This window comes from Sapajus apella, unplaced genomic scaffold (genome assembly GCF_009761245.1).
Source record: "Sapajus apella isolate SASKATOON/1434 unplaced genomic scaffold, GSC_monkey_1.0 scaffold1, whole genome shotgun sequence".
Lineage (NCBI taxonomy): Eukaryota > Metazoa > Chordata > Mammalia > Primates > Cebidae > Sapajus > Sapajus apella.
Window position 1 is genome coordinate 27841995 of NW_022436941.1, and position 16253 is coordinate 27858247.

General features: G+C 42.7%; 2 protein-coding genes across 3 annotated transcripts in view; one reads left to right on the top strand and one right to left on the bottom strand.

The window, feature by feature from the left end:
- Positions 1-598: 598 nt before the first annotated feature.
- The window catches only part of REEP5 (receptor accessory protein 5), a 40533-nt gene continuing 24878 nt past the window's right edge, over positions 599-16253 (top strand). The window contains exons 1-2 of the mRNA XM_032274383.1: positions 599-1035; positions 1848-1941. Of these exons, the coding sequence (XP_032130274.1) occupies positions 918-1035; positions 1848-1941 (212 nt within the window). The 5' untranslated portion in view covers positions 599-917. The remainder of the gene's footprint in view (positions 1036-1847; positions 1942-16253) is intronic.
- Positions 2706-16253, bottom strand: part of SRP19 (signal recognition particle 19) — a 55959-nt gene continuing 42411 nt past the window's right edge. The window contains exon 6 of one of the 2 annotated variants that reach the window (XM_032274404.1): positions 2706-2862. The gene's annotated coding sequence lies outside the window, so the exon portion shown is untranslated. Of the gene's footprint in view, positions 2867-16253 lie in introns of both variants that reach the window. The other variant, XM_032274394.1, reaches the window with a different exon arrangement.

Consider the following 16253-nt stretch of genomic DNA (forward strand, 5'->3'; position numbering starts at 1 on the left):
ATATTGCCACTGCATGAAATGTAGTGACAGAAACCTAGGTTGATTTAAACATCTAACTTAAAGGGATTTTGCTCCTTTGCTAAAATAGATAAATAATAAATAAAACAATCAAATTTTGAGCCTGGGCGCAACCGCACATGCCTGTAATCCCAGCACTTTGGGAGGCCGAGTGGGCAGATTACTTGAGCTCACAAATTTGAGACCAGGCTGGGCAACATGGCTCCACAGAGAGAATTTGGATACTTTCCTCGGCATCAGACAACAAGGCAACGCAACCCCACCATAAAAAAAATTTAACCCAGGGCTTTTTTGGAAAAGGCGTACCGCAGGGAGGATATGTTAGATTTATTCGAGAGTCTTTTCAAGGCAACGATTGTCTGTAGGTGAGAAAAACTGCCGAGTTAAGGCAAAGAGGGAGAAAGCAGGCCTGCATCCAAAGAGTTTTTCAGGATGCTCATACGTTTCCATTTTTTAGATCAAAAATGCCTTAGCAGGTTTAGCATAGCAAAGTAGGTGCCAAACTCGTCTCATTAAATTTCAGGCGGGAGCAACAAAGACGCCTGCCTCCTTTCTGCCTGGCTTTTTGCAATAGGCCTATTTGAGAAGGGGGCCCTCAAGAGACACAAAATACATGTCCCTGCACCACACCCTTTTTACTCCGCAATGAGTTAAGGCTGTCAACAGCCAGGCCACCTCGCAGCGCCCGCGGAGGTGCAGGCCCGCCCCGCCCGGGTGTGGCGCTGTCCGCGGGACGCGGGGCGGGGGAGGAGGGGCGAGCGGAGGCCGGGCGGGGCGAGCAGAGGCGAGCGGAGGACGCGTAGACGCGCAGCGGTCCCCGCCTGCCACCGCCCCGCTGCAGTCCCCGCTCCAGTCCACCCGGCGTTAGGAGCAGCCCGGGCGGCGCGACGGTCACCGCCATGTCTGCGGCCATGAGGGAGAGGTTCGACCGGTTCCTGCACGAGAAGAACTGCATGACTGACCTTCTGGCCAAGCTCGAGGCCAAGACCGGCGTGAACCGGAGCTTCATCGCGCTTGGTGAGTGGCCTGGGCTCGCCGCCGCTGGCCGGGCCCCGGGAGCCGCTGCTGCCACAGCTGCTGGGAAGGAAGCGGGAGAGGACTCGGGAGAGGTGGAGTCGGAGACAGACGGGACGAGCAGCATCCTCAGAGACCAGGCTGGCCTCCCGGAAAGCGCGGGGATCAGAGACCCCGCCGGGGCGGCGGGTACTGAGGGTCGCGGGGCTGGAGGGCAGCGGCGGCGCTCGGCGCTGGCAGCTGGAAAGGCCGGCGCTGACGTGTCCGCTCCGCGGCTGGGCGCCCTGTTCCCGCGGTCCCGCACGGTGGCCGCGGACGGCGGGGCCCCTGCGGGCGGGTGAGGTGACGGAGGTAGCCGGTCCTATCCGACCCTCGGTGAAGCTCCGCCTGGGGAGGGGCGCCCCCTCGGGTGGGCGGGGGCTGCTGTTGCAGAGGGTGCGGGAGTCCGGGCCTCTCGGGACTCTCCCCGCGGACCGCAGCTTCCAGGGCTGGGGCGCTGCCCCACGGGCCCTGCGAGAGGGCGGACGGGGGTGCCCCGGACCTTTCCGGACGCCCAGGGTTGTTGCGCGAAGCGCCGGGGCCCCCTGCGGGAGGTAGGAGAAACACAAAGGTGGTAGCTGCGTGGTATCCCCAGACTTCAAGGCAGGGCTCCGCGGACGCGCAGGCCCAGCCTTGGTGTGGTTTGTTTTTCTCGCTCCTTTAATCGAGTCGGGAGGAAAACGCCTAGAACAGGCCCAGCCTCGCGGTGTGGGCGGCGGCTGTGCCGCATGAGCGCCTCTTGCCGCCCAACCTACTTCTCTCCTTGTGGTCCCCAGGTGTCATTGGACTGGTGGCCTTGTACCTTGTGTTCGGTTATGGAGCCTCTCTCCTCTGCAACCTGATAGGATTTGGCTACCCAGCCTACGTCTCGTAAGTCACACACCCTGCAGCCTTCCCCTTCCCTCCCCGCCCACTCCCCGGGCTGTTGCGGTAGACTGCACATCTGCATTTACCAGGAGGAAAATGAAGGGTTGGGGGTACTGTTCACCTTTTTGGAAATTTAAGTTAATCCCTATCTCCTGACAATCAGCCTAAAGGTATTTTCATTAGATTATGCTGGTGACCAGTGTCCTCTCTCTTTGGCACACTAAATGGAAAGCGCTACCACTCTGTCGTCCTGCCTTTACTGGTGGGAGGATCTCAGAAGGTACAGGGAGGTGAGCACTTCTTTCTAGTAATTATTTTAATGAATATTTCACCATATATAAATGTACCTAGAGAGTAAAACCCCATCAATTAGGTTTTCCTTAATTTATAATTGTGTTAATTCAGACACTAGGGAGAAGTTTATTATTATTATTTTGAAAAAGCCACGCATTACAGGCAAACTTGGGAAATGCTTACCGTAGTATAAAAACAAAAACAAACATTTAAAAATGCTCCATAACAAGGCCGGGCGTGGTGGCTCATGCTTGTAATCCCAGCACTTTGGGAGGCTGAGACGGATGGATCACCTGATGTCGGGAGTTGGAGACCAGCCTGACCAACACGGTGAAACCCGCCTCTAAAAAAAAAATAAATAAATTTAATTAATTTAAAAAAATTTTTTTAATGCTCATAATATAGCTCATTGGTTATATGTGATTCATTTACATAATTGAGCTAATTAAAAATGAATTTTTGTGATTAGGATCTGAATTTATTACCAAGTATTTATTTTTGATTCTACAGTTTCACTTTTCCATTCGTTCAGGTAGGAATTATTCCTCTCCACAAATGAATTTTGTTGTGCTCTACAGTTCTTTCCAAGAAAATCAGTGGGTTTTGCCTTCATTCAGTTGGTCTCTGCTACTTTCTTCAACCACAGGTGTAAAAATAAAGGAAGAAAAAATTTCAACTAGGAGGCTAAAATACAGATAGCACATTATTACACCTTTTGTTTGTAACTAGTCAGGCTAGAATTTAGTCTATGACTACGAGAAGAAACATGTTTTAGAAGTTAGCTCTGATTTGAATAATTAAATTGCAATTACCTAAGTAGTATTTACTGTGTTAGTTTGGTAAAGACACTTAGTCATATCCAGAAAGTTTACCTACTGAAAGGTAGCCACCCCTGAAGCCTACCCTAGGCTCTGCTTTATGGAGGAGGCTCAAGGAAAAATGGGATTGTGTGCACAGTATAAAGCATGAGACCCCCATGAGCAAACATTCAGTCAGTGTTACATTAGGCTAATTAAGTCTGTTCATTGCTTAACCAATATGATTGTATAACTGTCCAAAAGAAAGAAAAGTTTGAAAATGGTGCTCTTTAGTAGCATCAAAATCCAAAGTGTGACCTATGATCACTTAGTCTGTTTGGGCTGCTATAACAAAATACCTTAGACTGGGTAATTTATGAACAACAGAAATTTATTGCTCACAGTTCTGGAGGCTGGGAAATCCAAGACCAAGGCACCAGCAGATTTGGGTCGGTGAGGGCTTGCTTCCTTCTTCAAAGTTGGTATCTTCTCACTGCTTCCTAACATGGTCAAAGGGGCCAACAGGCTCCCTCAAGTCTCTTTTATAGGACACTAATCCCATTCATGAGGGCAGAGCTCTCATGTCTTTTCCTTTTCTTTTTTTTCTTTTTTGAGACAGAATCTCTCTGTCACATAGGCTGGAGCACACTGGTGCAATCTTGGTTCACTGCAACCCCTGCCCTCAAGTTCAAGCAATTCTCCTGCTTCAGCCTCCCTAGTAGCTGGGATTACAGGCATGCACTACCACGCCTGGGTACTTATTGTATTTTTAGTAGAGATAGGGTTTTGCCATGTTGGCCAGGCTGATCTTGAACTCCTGACTTCAAGTGATCCACCAAGTACTGGGATCCTGGCCAAGCCTTCATGTCTTAATTGCCTCCTAAAGGCCCCACTATTTAATACTAACAACATTGGGTAATAGGTCCCAGCATATGGTTGTTGGGGGAACACAATATTCAAACCATAGCAGTCACCTTTGTTTTAATTATTCGCCATACCTCTTGTAACTCTTATGCTCCCCAGCCAGAGTTATTTTTTAAGATACCGGTTAATCTATTTAGCAAAAATTAAATGCCAGTCACATGCAGGGCAATGTGGTAGCACTTTAGATATGGCAAGAAATAAGGTAGACTTGCTCTCTGTCCTTTTTGTTTGTTTTTTGAGAAAGAGTATCGCTTTTGTTGCCCAGGCTGGAGTGCAATGGCGCCATATTGGCTCACTGCAACCTCTGCCTCCAGGTTCAAGCGATTCTCCTGCTTCAGCCTCCCGGGTAGCTAGTATTACAGGCGTGCACCACCATGCCCAGCTAATTTTGTATTTTTAGTAGAGACCAACATGGTTTCTCCATGTTGGTCAGGCTGGTCTTGAACCCTTGACCTCGGGTGATTCATTCACCTCTGCCTCCCAAAGTCATGGAATTACAGGCATGAGCCACTGCGCCCAGCCTCTCTGTCCTTTTTGAATGAGCAGTCTACCCAGGCAAGAAATAGGCAAAGTAGTGAGTGTGTGGTAAACCCTCTAAAGTAAATAAACAGCTCTGGTAGAGAATAACAGGAAAGAGCCTCTTCAGCTATTCATCTGAGATACTAGGACTTAAGGAATGAGAAGGGGCCAGGCAAGAGCAGAGCCAGGCAGAAGGAGGAGAATGTGTCAGGCCCTGAGGCAGCAGACAGCTTAGCTCTGTGTAAGCAGAGTGGTGGGGGAGGCACCAGAGAGGTGCAGGTGCCAGCAGGCAGGGCCAGTGGTGGAAGTGTGCATTTCATTCCAGATGGTTGTAGGGAGTTTGCATTTTTTGATTGCATTTTTTGATTGTCTTAGGGGATGACACGATACAATTTATGTTTTAAGGTCACTTTGGCTGCTGTGACCTCTGGAAGGAGTTGGTGATCTTGCCAAACTATTGCCAGAAATTTCCTTCCTTTCTCACCTTTCAGCTTTTGCTTTTGCTGTTTCCTCTTTTTGGGCCATCACAGGAAGGGTAGTAGTGTCAGTATTGGGTAAAGAGACTGCAGGATGCAAAGAAGAAATTTGGAAAAGCTCACTGGGTTTCCTAGCTTTTCTTATGACTCACTCCCTTTGGAAGTTTGCAAGTGAAGCTCAGGTGCACCTGGCTCCTGGTCAGGGTCTGTGCTGGAGCATGTGGATGGTTGAAGACTTGGCCAGTGCTCACTGGGGAGCAACCAGTACCATCTTATTGTATACTCCCCTTCCTACTGGTTATTCTTTCTGTGTGCATAATTTCCCTTTGAGCTCTTTGAGAACAAGGCCTTTAATCTCTGACTTCTAGTTTCTAGAATTTTTGGCCACTCTATATACGCAATTCAGAATCTAATTCCAGCCTTCCTTTTATCAAGAACTGTTGACATAATTACCTTAATCTCCTTAGTTTCCTCTATTACTGATAACAGGAGGCAGACCACTAGATAATCATAGAAATCTCTATTATAAAGATAGACCTCCCACCTTTGCTGAGATACAACTTAGATACTTATAAATTGTACACTTTTAAAGTATACAGTTCAGTGGCTAGCATGTTCACAGAGTTGGATAACCATCACCACTGTCTAATTCCAAAACATTTTTATCACCCCAAAGGGAATCCATTACCAATCACTCCCTCTTTCTCCTACCCAGCTCCTGGGAACCACGAATCTGCATTCTGTTTCTACAAGTTTGCCTATTCTGAGCATTTCAGGTAGATGGAATCATACAATATAGGGCCTTTAATGTCTGCTGCAGCCCTGCTTTTAATGGGATTTCACAAATAAGAGTCCTCTGGAGGGTATATGCTGTGCTGCACCCTCATACGTGAGCCAGTCCTCCTGGTGCAGTCCCTCCACTGTGGGCGCTAGTGACTCAGGGTCCTAGTCCTATACTTGCTCCTTTGTACAAATAGAATTGTGAAGCAAACTCTAATGACTTTATCCTCTATTTAAGGAAAGGGGGAAGGTTTGCTTTCTGTCCTACCCAGCAACCTTTTTGTTTAAAATTCTATAAAAATGTCTATTACTTTTCTCTCTTTATTTCATATTTTCCTTAAGATTTGGGGGCTGCCACCCAGAGTTGGGCCTTAGAGATCAAACACGTAGTACAGTTCCTTTAGTTTTAAACTGACAATTCAGGGACAGAGAAAGGTGGAGTGTGTTTCTCAAGGTCACACAGAGGCCAGGCTTGGTCTGGAACCCTGTTACTACACAGGAATGTAAAGTACATTTAGGCATATTTTAGTGACAATCTTGGAAAGATTAAATATATTTAAGGAGCTGGGCATGATGGCTTACATCTGTAATCTCAACACTTTGGGATGCTAAGGCAGAGGGCTTGCCAGGAGTTCAAGACAAGCCTGGGCAACATAGCCAGACCCCATTTCTCTAAAACATTTAAAAATTAGCCAGGTATAGTGGCATGCACCTGTAGTACTTGGGAGGCTGAGGCTGGAAGATTCCTTGAGCTTAGGAGTTGGAGGCTGCAGTGAGCTATGATCACACCACTGCACTCCATCCCGGGCAACAGATGAAACCCTGTCTCAAAAGTTTTTTAAGAACAGAATTGAAGGGCCAGTCGCAGTGGCTCACGCCTGTAATTCCAGCACTTTGGGAGGCCGAGGCAGGTGGATCACGAACATTCCCTTCGTGGAAGCTGTTTTTCTCTCTCCTGGATTTCCCCTCTGGAGTCCCCTTCCACACACTCTCGTGGAAGCCTGTCTTTCCCTCCTAAACTCCATCTCTCTCTATTCCCTTCCATTCAGTGTGGAAGCTGCTTTCCTCTCCTGGATTCCATCTTTCTGGATTCTCTCATTCACTGTGATACTTAGCTGTTTCTTTCTCCTTCTCCTGTTTCTCTCTCTCTTTAAATAAACCTAACAAATTTATATATAAATATATATATGTTAGGTTTATATATTATATATATATATATATATGAACTGAATTGAATATGTTTAGAGTCCAGCACTATATATTTAATCTTTTGAAATCAACACTTTAGAAATCTCATGCCCAGTTCTGTGATGTGTCATTTTATTTTCTGTGTGTCCTCACCAGCCATTTTAAGCTTTTGCTGCTGGTGTAAAGAGTTATATTGCATTTAGCTCTTTGCATGGCTCCTGAAATCTGTGCAGCATTTTATTTAAGAGACACGTACATATCTAAGTGCTTTGCAAATATAGCTCATTTAATCCTCATAACAACTCTATTATGTAAATGCTATGATTATTCCCATTTTTACAGATGAGGAAACACAGAAGGAGAATTTGAATAACTTGATCAAGGTCTCACAACTAGCAGGTGATGAAACTGGTATTTAAACCCCAGCATGAACTGGCTCTGAAGTTCATGCTTTTAATGATTATGTTATACTGCCTCCCTTGTGGCTCTTTGAATATCCCACAGATACATACCATAACCTTATGTAGAGAGGAAAATTGAACTATTGATGTAGGCTTTTTAAAAAAATCAGTGTGACCCTGTCAATACATTACCTTTGTGCAGTGTATTTTTCTCCTCTTCAATAAGGTACTGCCATCCCAAATCATGTATCTGCACACATAGGCATTGACTGTGTTTTGTAGACATTAGTTAGAATATGTTGCTAACAATTTCTTTATCTTGTTATCTGTTATGTAGTTTTGACTTATGACAGCGGAGGCTTGCTCTGTTTTACTAGCACAAGGCCACCTGAAAATGGCACACTGAACTGGATTTCCCAGGGGAATGCAGCATTGCCTTTAGTTCTGTTTCAAGAGGCCGTGTATCTCAAGGGGAGATGTTTGGGGATGACCCCTATGGAGGTCAGATCAGAAAAGGATGGTGAGGGGGTAAATTTGAAGAAGAAAAAAAAAACAAAAGATCTACAAGAGTTGTAACACAGTTAACCACAAGTAAAAGCAACAGCATCCTCTTAGCTAATGATGCCCAGCACACAAAGGGAGGACACATTCTGGGAAAAAAAGGTTAAAAAGAGTTGCAGTCTACTTGCATAAGGTATGCAATGACAGACTCCTAAAGAGGTTTACTACCCAGAGGAGACTTTGAGAAAGTCGCCATGGTGTGAATGACAATTGTGAACACTTTGTTTTGCAGCTAGTCATTGGAAGTAGAGCTAAGTTTCCTTAACAGTACTGGAGAATGTGTACTTGTAGTTTTCTTCTTGAACTCATCAGTAAGGGGTGTATTTGTTTTCTTGTTGTTTTTTTTTTTTGTTGTTGTTTTTTTGAGAACTTGTAATTGTTTTGTTCTTTTTTACTCATGGGAACTTCGGAGCAGCCATGTTTTCTACTAAGCTGCTTATGTTCCCATTACACTAGCTTTTCTGTCTGCATCTATATGTTCTTTGTTAAAGTGTTTAAGAGCAGAGCAATGCATGCCTTCGTGTTGCCTTCTGGAGTAGTATGAAGCACAAGCCAATGTGGCCTTCTGGCCAATCTGGACTTAGATAAAAAATATAACTGGCATTCTGCAAATTACCCCTTAAGTAATTTACTGAAATGTTTAAATCTTTAATTTACTTAATTTAAATCTGAAATCTTAAGCATTTAAACATTTAACCTTTGTCAACTTTTTTAATGTCCTTGTTTTTACTTAACATTACTGCTAAGAGGCTGAACTCTTTTAAGATGAAAGTGTTGTGAAGAAATGAAAAAGTAACAAAAATAGCCTTATAACAATTTGTGTGGCTATTTTATAAAATAATGACAGCCAGCATTTCAGTTAAGGTTCCCCTCCTTGCCTGTGTCATAAAGAAAATAAAGTTTTGAAAATCAAGGAAGATGAATGATTTAAATTATTTATTCATAATCTGAGTTTCTGGGCTCTAAAGGGGTTGTAGAGGAGGATCTCATTTCTATTACTCTGTTCTGGAATGTTCCTTATGAACTTTTTTTTTCTCTTTATGAAGGCCCTAGAGATTTAGTCTATTTGTCCTTCTTTTTGTCATAGCCTCCCTCATCTCCCTCTGACCTGGACTGTTCTTTTTCAGGACAGACTTTGAATGAGGACTCGGTTTTCAACTTAATTTTTTCACATGGCATTTAAAACAAGTGTAAATACAAATGTAGCATGTTAAGGTATTTAGTGGTAATTCATAACATTAATAATTAATTTTGGAGAAATATGAATTAATATGGCAGAAGTTTTAAAACAATTTCAAAATTATGAATGAAATTACTTTTTGTAGCAGCTGGAATATAAGTGGGGGCTGTAGAAATGTACCCTGACTTCATCCTGTCACTTGCACACTTTCCTGATTCCTGGGAGTGGAACTTATCAGTCACTCCGAGTCATGTGACTGCTATATATATATCCTGCAGCCTCTGACAGACCTGGTGATCTAGTTAAGGGACCACTTACATGTCAGAGGTAACTCTACACTGCTGTCCACATCTAAGGTGGCCCTCCTTTACCTAGGAAAAGGCTGCATAGGTGGTTCCCCATGTAAGTTGTGAGGGTACTTGAGGTTAAGTTAAACTTTATGATACCAATCTGCACAGATATTTGTAGAACCACTAATTTTATTGACAAAGGGTTGTCCCAGTAGGATATGCTTCTGCTCCTTTATTGCTTCTGGCATTAATCTTTTTTTTTTTAATTGTACTTTAGGCTCTGGGGTACATGTGCAGATCATGCAGGATTGTTGCATAGGTACATACATGGCAATGTGGTTTGCTGCCTCCATCCCCCCGTCACCTATATCTGGCATTTCTCCCCATGTTATCCCTCCCCAACCTCCCCACCCCCACTGTCCCTCCCCTAGGTCCCCACAACAGACCCTAGTGTATGATGCTGCCCTCCCTGTGTCCATGTGCTTTCATTGTTCAACATGTGGTGTTTGATTTTCTGGTCTTGTGTCAGTTTGCTGAGAATGATGGTTTCCAGATTCATCCATGTCCCTACAAAGAACATGAACTCAATGTTTTTTATGGCTGCATAGTATTCCATGGTGTATAGTATATATGCTGCATTTTCCTTGTCCGGTCTATCATTGATGGGCATTTGGGTTGGTTCCAGGTCTTTGCCATTGTAAACAGTGCTGCAATGAACATATGTGTGCTAATCTTTTTTACCATTGATCTATCAAACAGTTTTTTTAGAGGGCTGGTGGAGAGGCTGAGATGGGTGGATTGCATGAGTCCAGGAGTTTGAAACTAGTCTGGGCAACATGGCGAAACCCCATCTCTTCAAAAAATACAAAATATTAGCACACACCTGTAGTTCCAGCTATTTGAGAAGCTCAAGTGGGAGAATCACCTGAACCTGAGAAAGTCAAGGCTGCAGTGAGCTGTGTTCATGCCACTACATTCAGCCTGGGTGACAGACTGCACTCATGCCACTGCACTTACTGTCTCAAAAACACACACATGAAAAAACAAACAGTTTTTAAAAAAAATAAGACAGTTGTATGCATTCAGTTTTCAGTTATAAAATGTTAGTTAAAAGGGGTCTTAGAGACTAAGCTTCTGGGGTGATAGCCACCTTTAACAGATGTGGAAATCAAGGCCATAAACACAGATCACAAGTGTGTTGGGACCAGTTCAGTCCTAAGCGTAGGGATGTCTGAGTCCCCTGGCCTGTGTCCTGTCAACATTCCACATTGTTATATTTGACTGTGACCAACTATTCCATTTTGCATTTAAAAACAAAATGGTAGACAGTGGTAAATGAGATTACTGTAATTAAACACCAAAAGATTTGACCACTGAATGACTGCTTTTATATATATATATACTTCATCCTCCATTATAGGTATTCTGTAGACTCATCTTAAACTTTTTTTGTTTTGTTTTGAGACAGGGTCACACTCTGTCACCCAGGCTGGAGTGCAGTGGAGCAGTCATGGCACACTGCAGCCTTGACCTCCCAGGCTTGAGCTATCCTCACACCACAGCCTCTGTAGTCTTTCTTTTTCTCTTCTTTCTTTTTTTCTTTTTGAGACAGAGTTTATCTCTTGTTGCCCAGGCTGGAGTGCGATGGTGCAATCTCAGCTCACTGCAACCTCTGCCTCCTGGGTTCAAGCAGTTCTCCTGCCTCAGCCTCCCAAGTAGCTGGGATTACAGGCATCTGCCACCATGCCTGGCTAATGTTTTTATTTTTCGTAGAGACAAGGTTTCACCATGTTAGCCAGGCTGGTCTCATGAACTACTGATCTCAGTTGATCCACCCGCCTTGGCCTCCCAAAGTGCTGGGATTAAAGGCGTGAGCCATCACCCCCAGCCAATCTTTTATAAGTCTTTCTTGTTCTGTTTGTTGGTTGTCTCTCTTGCTTTAAAAAGTTACTCACATACTCTGCAGTGAAAAAGATATGTAACTTTCTGATCACCCATAGCTTCCTACCTTCTTTTTTTCTATGAAGGAGAAAAATCTTTTCCTTATTGACATGGAAACAAACTAGTGTTTATGTCTTAAAATGTCTGATTCTTTTTTCCTTCTTATTTGAGGTACTGATCATAGGAAAACCATTTTGAATTACTAGGAATTCCTATATCACACTCTCTGATAAATACAGCCAGAAGCAATCCCATGCACGGTGGGCATGGAGGATGGTCAAGTTATGTATTTGCCATAACAAAAAGAATTATAAACATTATGGTCCATGTTCTTCATATTAAATTTTCAAAGAAGCTATCTTGACCTCAAATATTTGCTATTAAACATAAGTTACCATATTAAAAGTAAAATATAAAGCAGATGGACCAGAAGATGATCCAATAGCACATCGTAAAGCTTTTTATCCATAAATTTGGATAAAATTAAAATATATATGGATATAAATGGATATATACATATATATATATTTTAGTGAACTGTTGTTTTTTTTTTTTTTTACACTGTTAGTCTCTGGTAATACAGTTGATATTGGTACAACTTGTTTGAATAATAAAGCCAATGCTGTGAAGATATACTATTACTTAATTTTATGTCATTTGGCTAGTTTGAATTGTAGCAACTGAGTTACTTATGAACCATGTACAGTATAGGTAGTATATACTTAAGTGTCTTGGGATTGAGTAGTCATAAGCATGTGTATATGGAGCTGATTATTACCTCTTGAGCAAACAAAATTAATTTTTTTACAAAATTAAATTTTCTCATATGTAAAAGGTGGGGATAGGGTACCGGAGAGTTGGGATAACATACGTCAAATGTTTAGCACAAATCAGGTAGTCTGTAAGTTCTTAATTAAGGGCAGTTAGTTTCATTAACATAGAGGAAAACTGACTTAATAATAGTCATAGTTCTTTAACTTTGTGTCATTAAGCTTTTAATTGATTTAAGGAAAAACCTTCCAAATAGTATTTTCTTTCATTTAGTTTTTCACTTTTATTTTTTGTTCCTTGTATTATTTTTTTCCTGTACTTAAATCAGCTGAAGACATCATTATTTAAACAACAATAAAACACAATAAAGTTTTGTTCTTCCAAGTTATAAATATGTGATATGGCCAGTGGTTTCATTCTGTATTGGTACAATGGTATATATGTTCCTAAACATTGAGTATAATTTGGACTAACATTTTTTTTTTTCTTTTTTTTGAGACAGAGTTTTACTCTTGTTGCCCAGGCTGGAGTGCAATGGCATGATCTCGGCTCACCACAATTGCCTCAGCCTCCTGAGTAGCTGGGATTACAGGCATGCGCTGCAATGCCCAGCTAATTTTGTATTTTTAGTAGAGATGAGGTTTCTCCATGTTGGTCAGGCTGGTCTTGAACTCCGAGCTCAGGTGATACACCAGCCTCAGCATCCCAAAGTGCTGGGATTACAGGTGTGAACTACCACACCCAGCGGACTAACAATTTTTTAATATTAAATTAAATCTTATGCACAAGAAATATGAACTTGGTCCTAAAAAAGGTAAGAACTCAAATCAGAAATATAAATAAGTTGTACAGTTTACATATAAAAAAGCATTTTGGCTCGGTGTGGTGCAATCCCAGCACTCTGGGAGGCTGAGGCGGGCGGATCACCTGAGGTGCGGAGTTTGAGACCAGCCTGACCAACATGGAAAAACCTTGTCTCTACTAAAAATACAAAAAAATTAGCCGGGTGTGGCGTCACATGCCTGTAATCCCAGCTACTTGGGAGGCTGAGGCAGAAAAATCGCTTGAACCCAGGAGGCAGATGTTGTGTTGAGCCAAGATCATGCTTGGCTCAGGTACTCCAGCCTGGGCAACAAGAGTGAAACTCTGTCCCAAAAAAAAAAAAAAAGAAAGGCATTTTGATCTATTTTGCATAGTAAGAACAAAATAGATCTGAATTAAAAACATGTAAAAGTGGATGTTTTCCCAGATGATTTATTGTGTCTGAAATAATTTGAAAAATAGTATGGAAGGTTATGTCTTTCCTGTCTCCCCCTCCAAATAAGCATTAGCTGTAAGTATTTTGAAATATTAATTGATAGATGAAACCTCAGCAAGAGAAGAAGAGCAGTTTTTGACCAGTATCAAGATAATTAACCTAAGCTTAGCTTAGAAAGCTTTTGGTGTTGCTGCACACTTTTTATGTCAATTCAGTGAGCTGTAGCCACTTACAGTGGCCTGAACAATAATGACCTTGAATTATCTCATGTAAAAAGTCTGGAGGTTGAAATTTCAAGGCAGTACAGCAGAAATTTTTGCCCTTTTTCCAGTGACCTTGGAGTATAATCTTTTTTGCCCCTGCCTGTTTCCTCAACATACAGCAAGATTGTTGCCATATAGTGTTAAGGTCTTCAAGAGCAGGAAGTTGGAAGACCTTTTATTTGTGAGCCTCTCTTATTTTATTAACAGAGGAAAATTTTGTCCCAAAGCCTGCTATCATATTTCATTTTCTGTTTCATTGTTCAGAACTGTGTGGATACCCTTAATTCCAAGGGCGCTAAGAAAGTTAGTATCTAACAAAAGGCAATGGGATTACCATGGTGGGTTTTGTACCAACCTTGATTTATCCCCTAGGCCTGAGGCAGGAGTCTAGCTTCCCTGAGTCAAGGCAGATCTGCCAGGTACAGGTACATAAAATCAGGGCTCTGTGGGTGAGTAGAAAGAGGAAGGACTGGCTAACTTATAGGCAAGGAACAGTGTCTGCTGTTTCCTTGAGCAGTGATAGTGACCCGTTGCTATAATAGGATTTCTGAAGCAGCAGTGTTATTGTGAAAATCTGATGATGCTGGTGACCATCATTCAATAGTCAATAGTTAACTGTCAGGTAGTGTACAATGGTGAGATTGAGCTGCAGATACAAATTTGGAAGTTATTAGCATATACATGGTATCTAAATTTATGGGGACAGATACTCTCTCTAGATCAAAACAACCAAAATGGCATGATGGTAATAAAATAGTTTTAAAAATCTGGTATTACAGAATGCCTAGGTGGTAAGTGAATTTTTTTCCTTTTTGTTTTTAAATGGATCTTATGTTTTAGAAAAATTTTAGGTTCACAGTGAAATTAAGCAGAAGATATAAAGATTTCCCACATACCCACTACGCCTACACGTACACAGCCTCCTCTACCATCAACATCCCCTATCAGAGTGGTATGTTTTTTTGAGTTGGAGTCTTGCTCTGTCACCTAGGCTGGAGTGCAGTGGTGCGATCTTGGCTCACTGCAACCTCTGCCTCCCGGATTCAAGCAGTTCTCCTGCCTCAGCCTCCCTAGTAGCTGGGACTACAAGCATGTACCACTATGCCTGGCTAATTTTTGTATTTTTAGTAGAGATGGGGTTTTTCCATGTTTGCTAGGCTGGTCTTGAACTCCCAACCTTAAGTGATCCAACTGCCTCGGCCTCCGAAAGTGCTGGGATTACAGGCGTGAGCCACCACACCCACTAAAAACATTTTTTTTTAAACAAAAAATTAGAATTCACTCTTTACACTCAACACTGTATCTTGGACATCTTTCCCTATTAATACCCTTTTTAAAGGCTTCAGAATATTTCATTATATGGATATGTCAAAATGTAAATACTGCCCTTTATATACACATGCTCTGTAACCTTTTAGTTTAATGAGTTAAAATGAGTAAAATTCATTTAAATATAACTCCTTTCTTTATATTTCATTTTGTCTATAAAATGTAGAATTTAAACTAGTTCATCTCTGAGATGTCTTCCAACTCCACACATGGATGAATCCTAATTCTGCTCAATTAATTTTAGAGCTGCCAGCTGCTCCCACAGTTGTGCCAACCATCCTCTGCACTGTAGTCGTGCCTCTGCTGCTCACCCATCCCTGGCTTCTCTTGATATCTGCTTAGGGGAAGCAAAGTGCTGCCCCAAAACATGGTAGGTGGCTCAGGAGAGAGAATAAGGAAGCCATAGCACTGGGCCTAGGTAGCCAGGTTTTAGAACAGTGGTGAGAATATGACAGTAAGGAGTGCAGAGAGCAGTAAGACTGTGGTGTCTGTCCACAGAAGCTGTTATTTGGGTGTGTCTTCTGGAAGTTCTGAACCCAGGGTCAGTGTGTCTGCCAGAGGATGAGGCGGTACTAGAGAGAGAGGAGCCTGTAAAACAGTGGACCAGGCCTGTGGAGAGAGTGGTAGGAATCGTTGCCAGTTGCCATGGGGTCATTTCAGAACTCCTCTGGGGGTTAGCTAGGGGTGAAATGAACTGTGCAGGTTGATGTTCCAGCTAGACAGTTACAGGGCTTTTAGATGCAGTTCTTGAAATCTTAGTGATCAGTTTTATTTTAGTATCGTTATCTTGAATCTTTTTATAAATTTGAGAATATTCAGATGAGGGTTCTAGATCATTAGAGTTGACTTATTCTAATTTTAGTAGAGACATTATTCAGTTTGCCTTCTATGTCCAAATTTTCTTCTCTTTTGGCCTCTTACTCATTACTGGAAAGGGGTAGCTGCCCTCTGGCTACAGCTGATTATTCCCAAACTGGCCATTTAGATTTCCTTTCTTAGAACAAGTAGGGGAGGTGCTGTGAAGACTGGAACTTTGAGCTGGTTTCCAAGCACAGTTCTGCATTATGATCACCTGCATAGCCTTGTAAGCACAGCTGAATTACTAAGTCTGAAGAAGAACCCAGGCATGCGTATTTTTTTTTTTTTTTTTGGAGACGGAGTTTCGCTCTTGTTACCCAGGCTGGAGTGCAATGGCGCGATCTCGGCTCACTGCAACCTCCGCCTCCTGGGTTCAAGCAATTCTCCTGCCTCAGCCTCCTGAGTAGCTGGGACTACAGGCACGCGCCACCATGCCCAGCTAATTTTTTGTAGTTTTAGTAGAGACGAGGTTTCACCATGTTGAC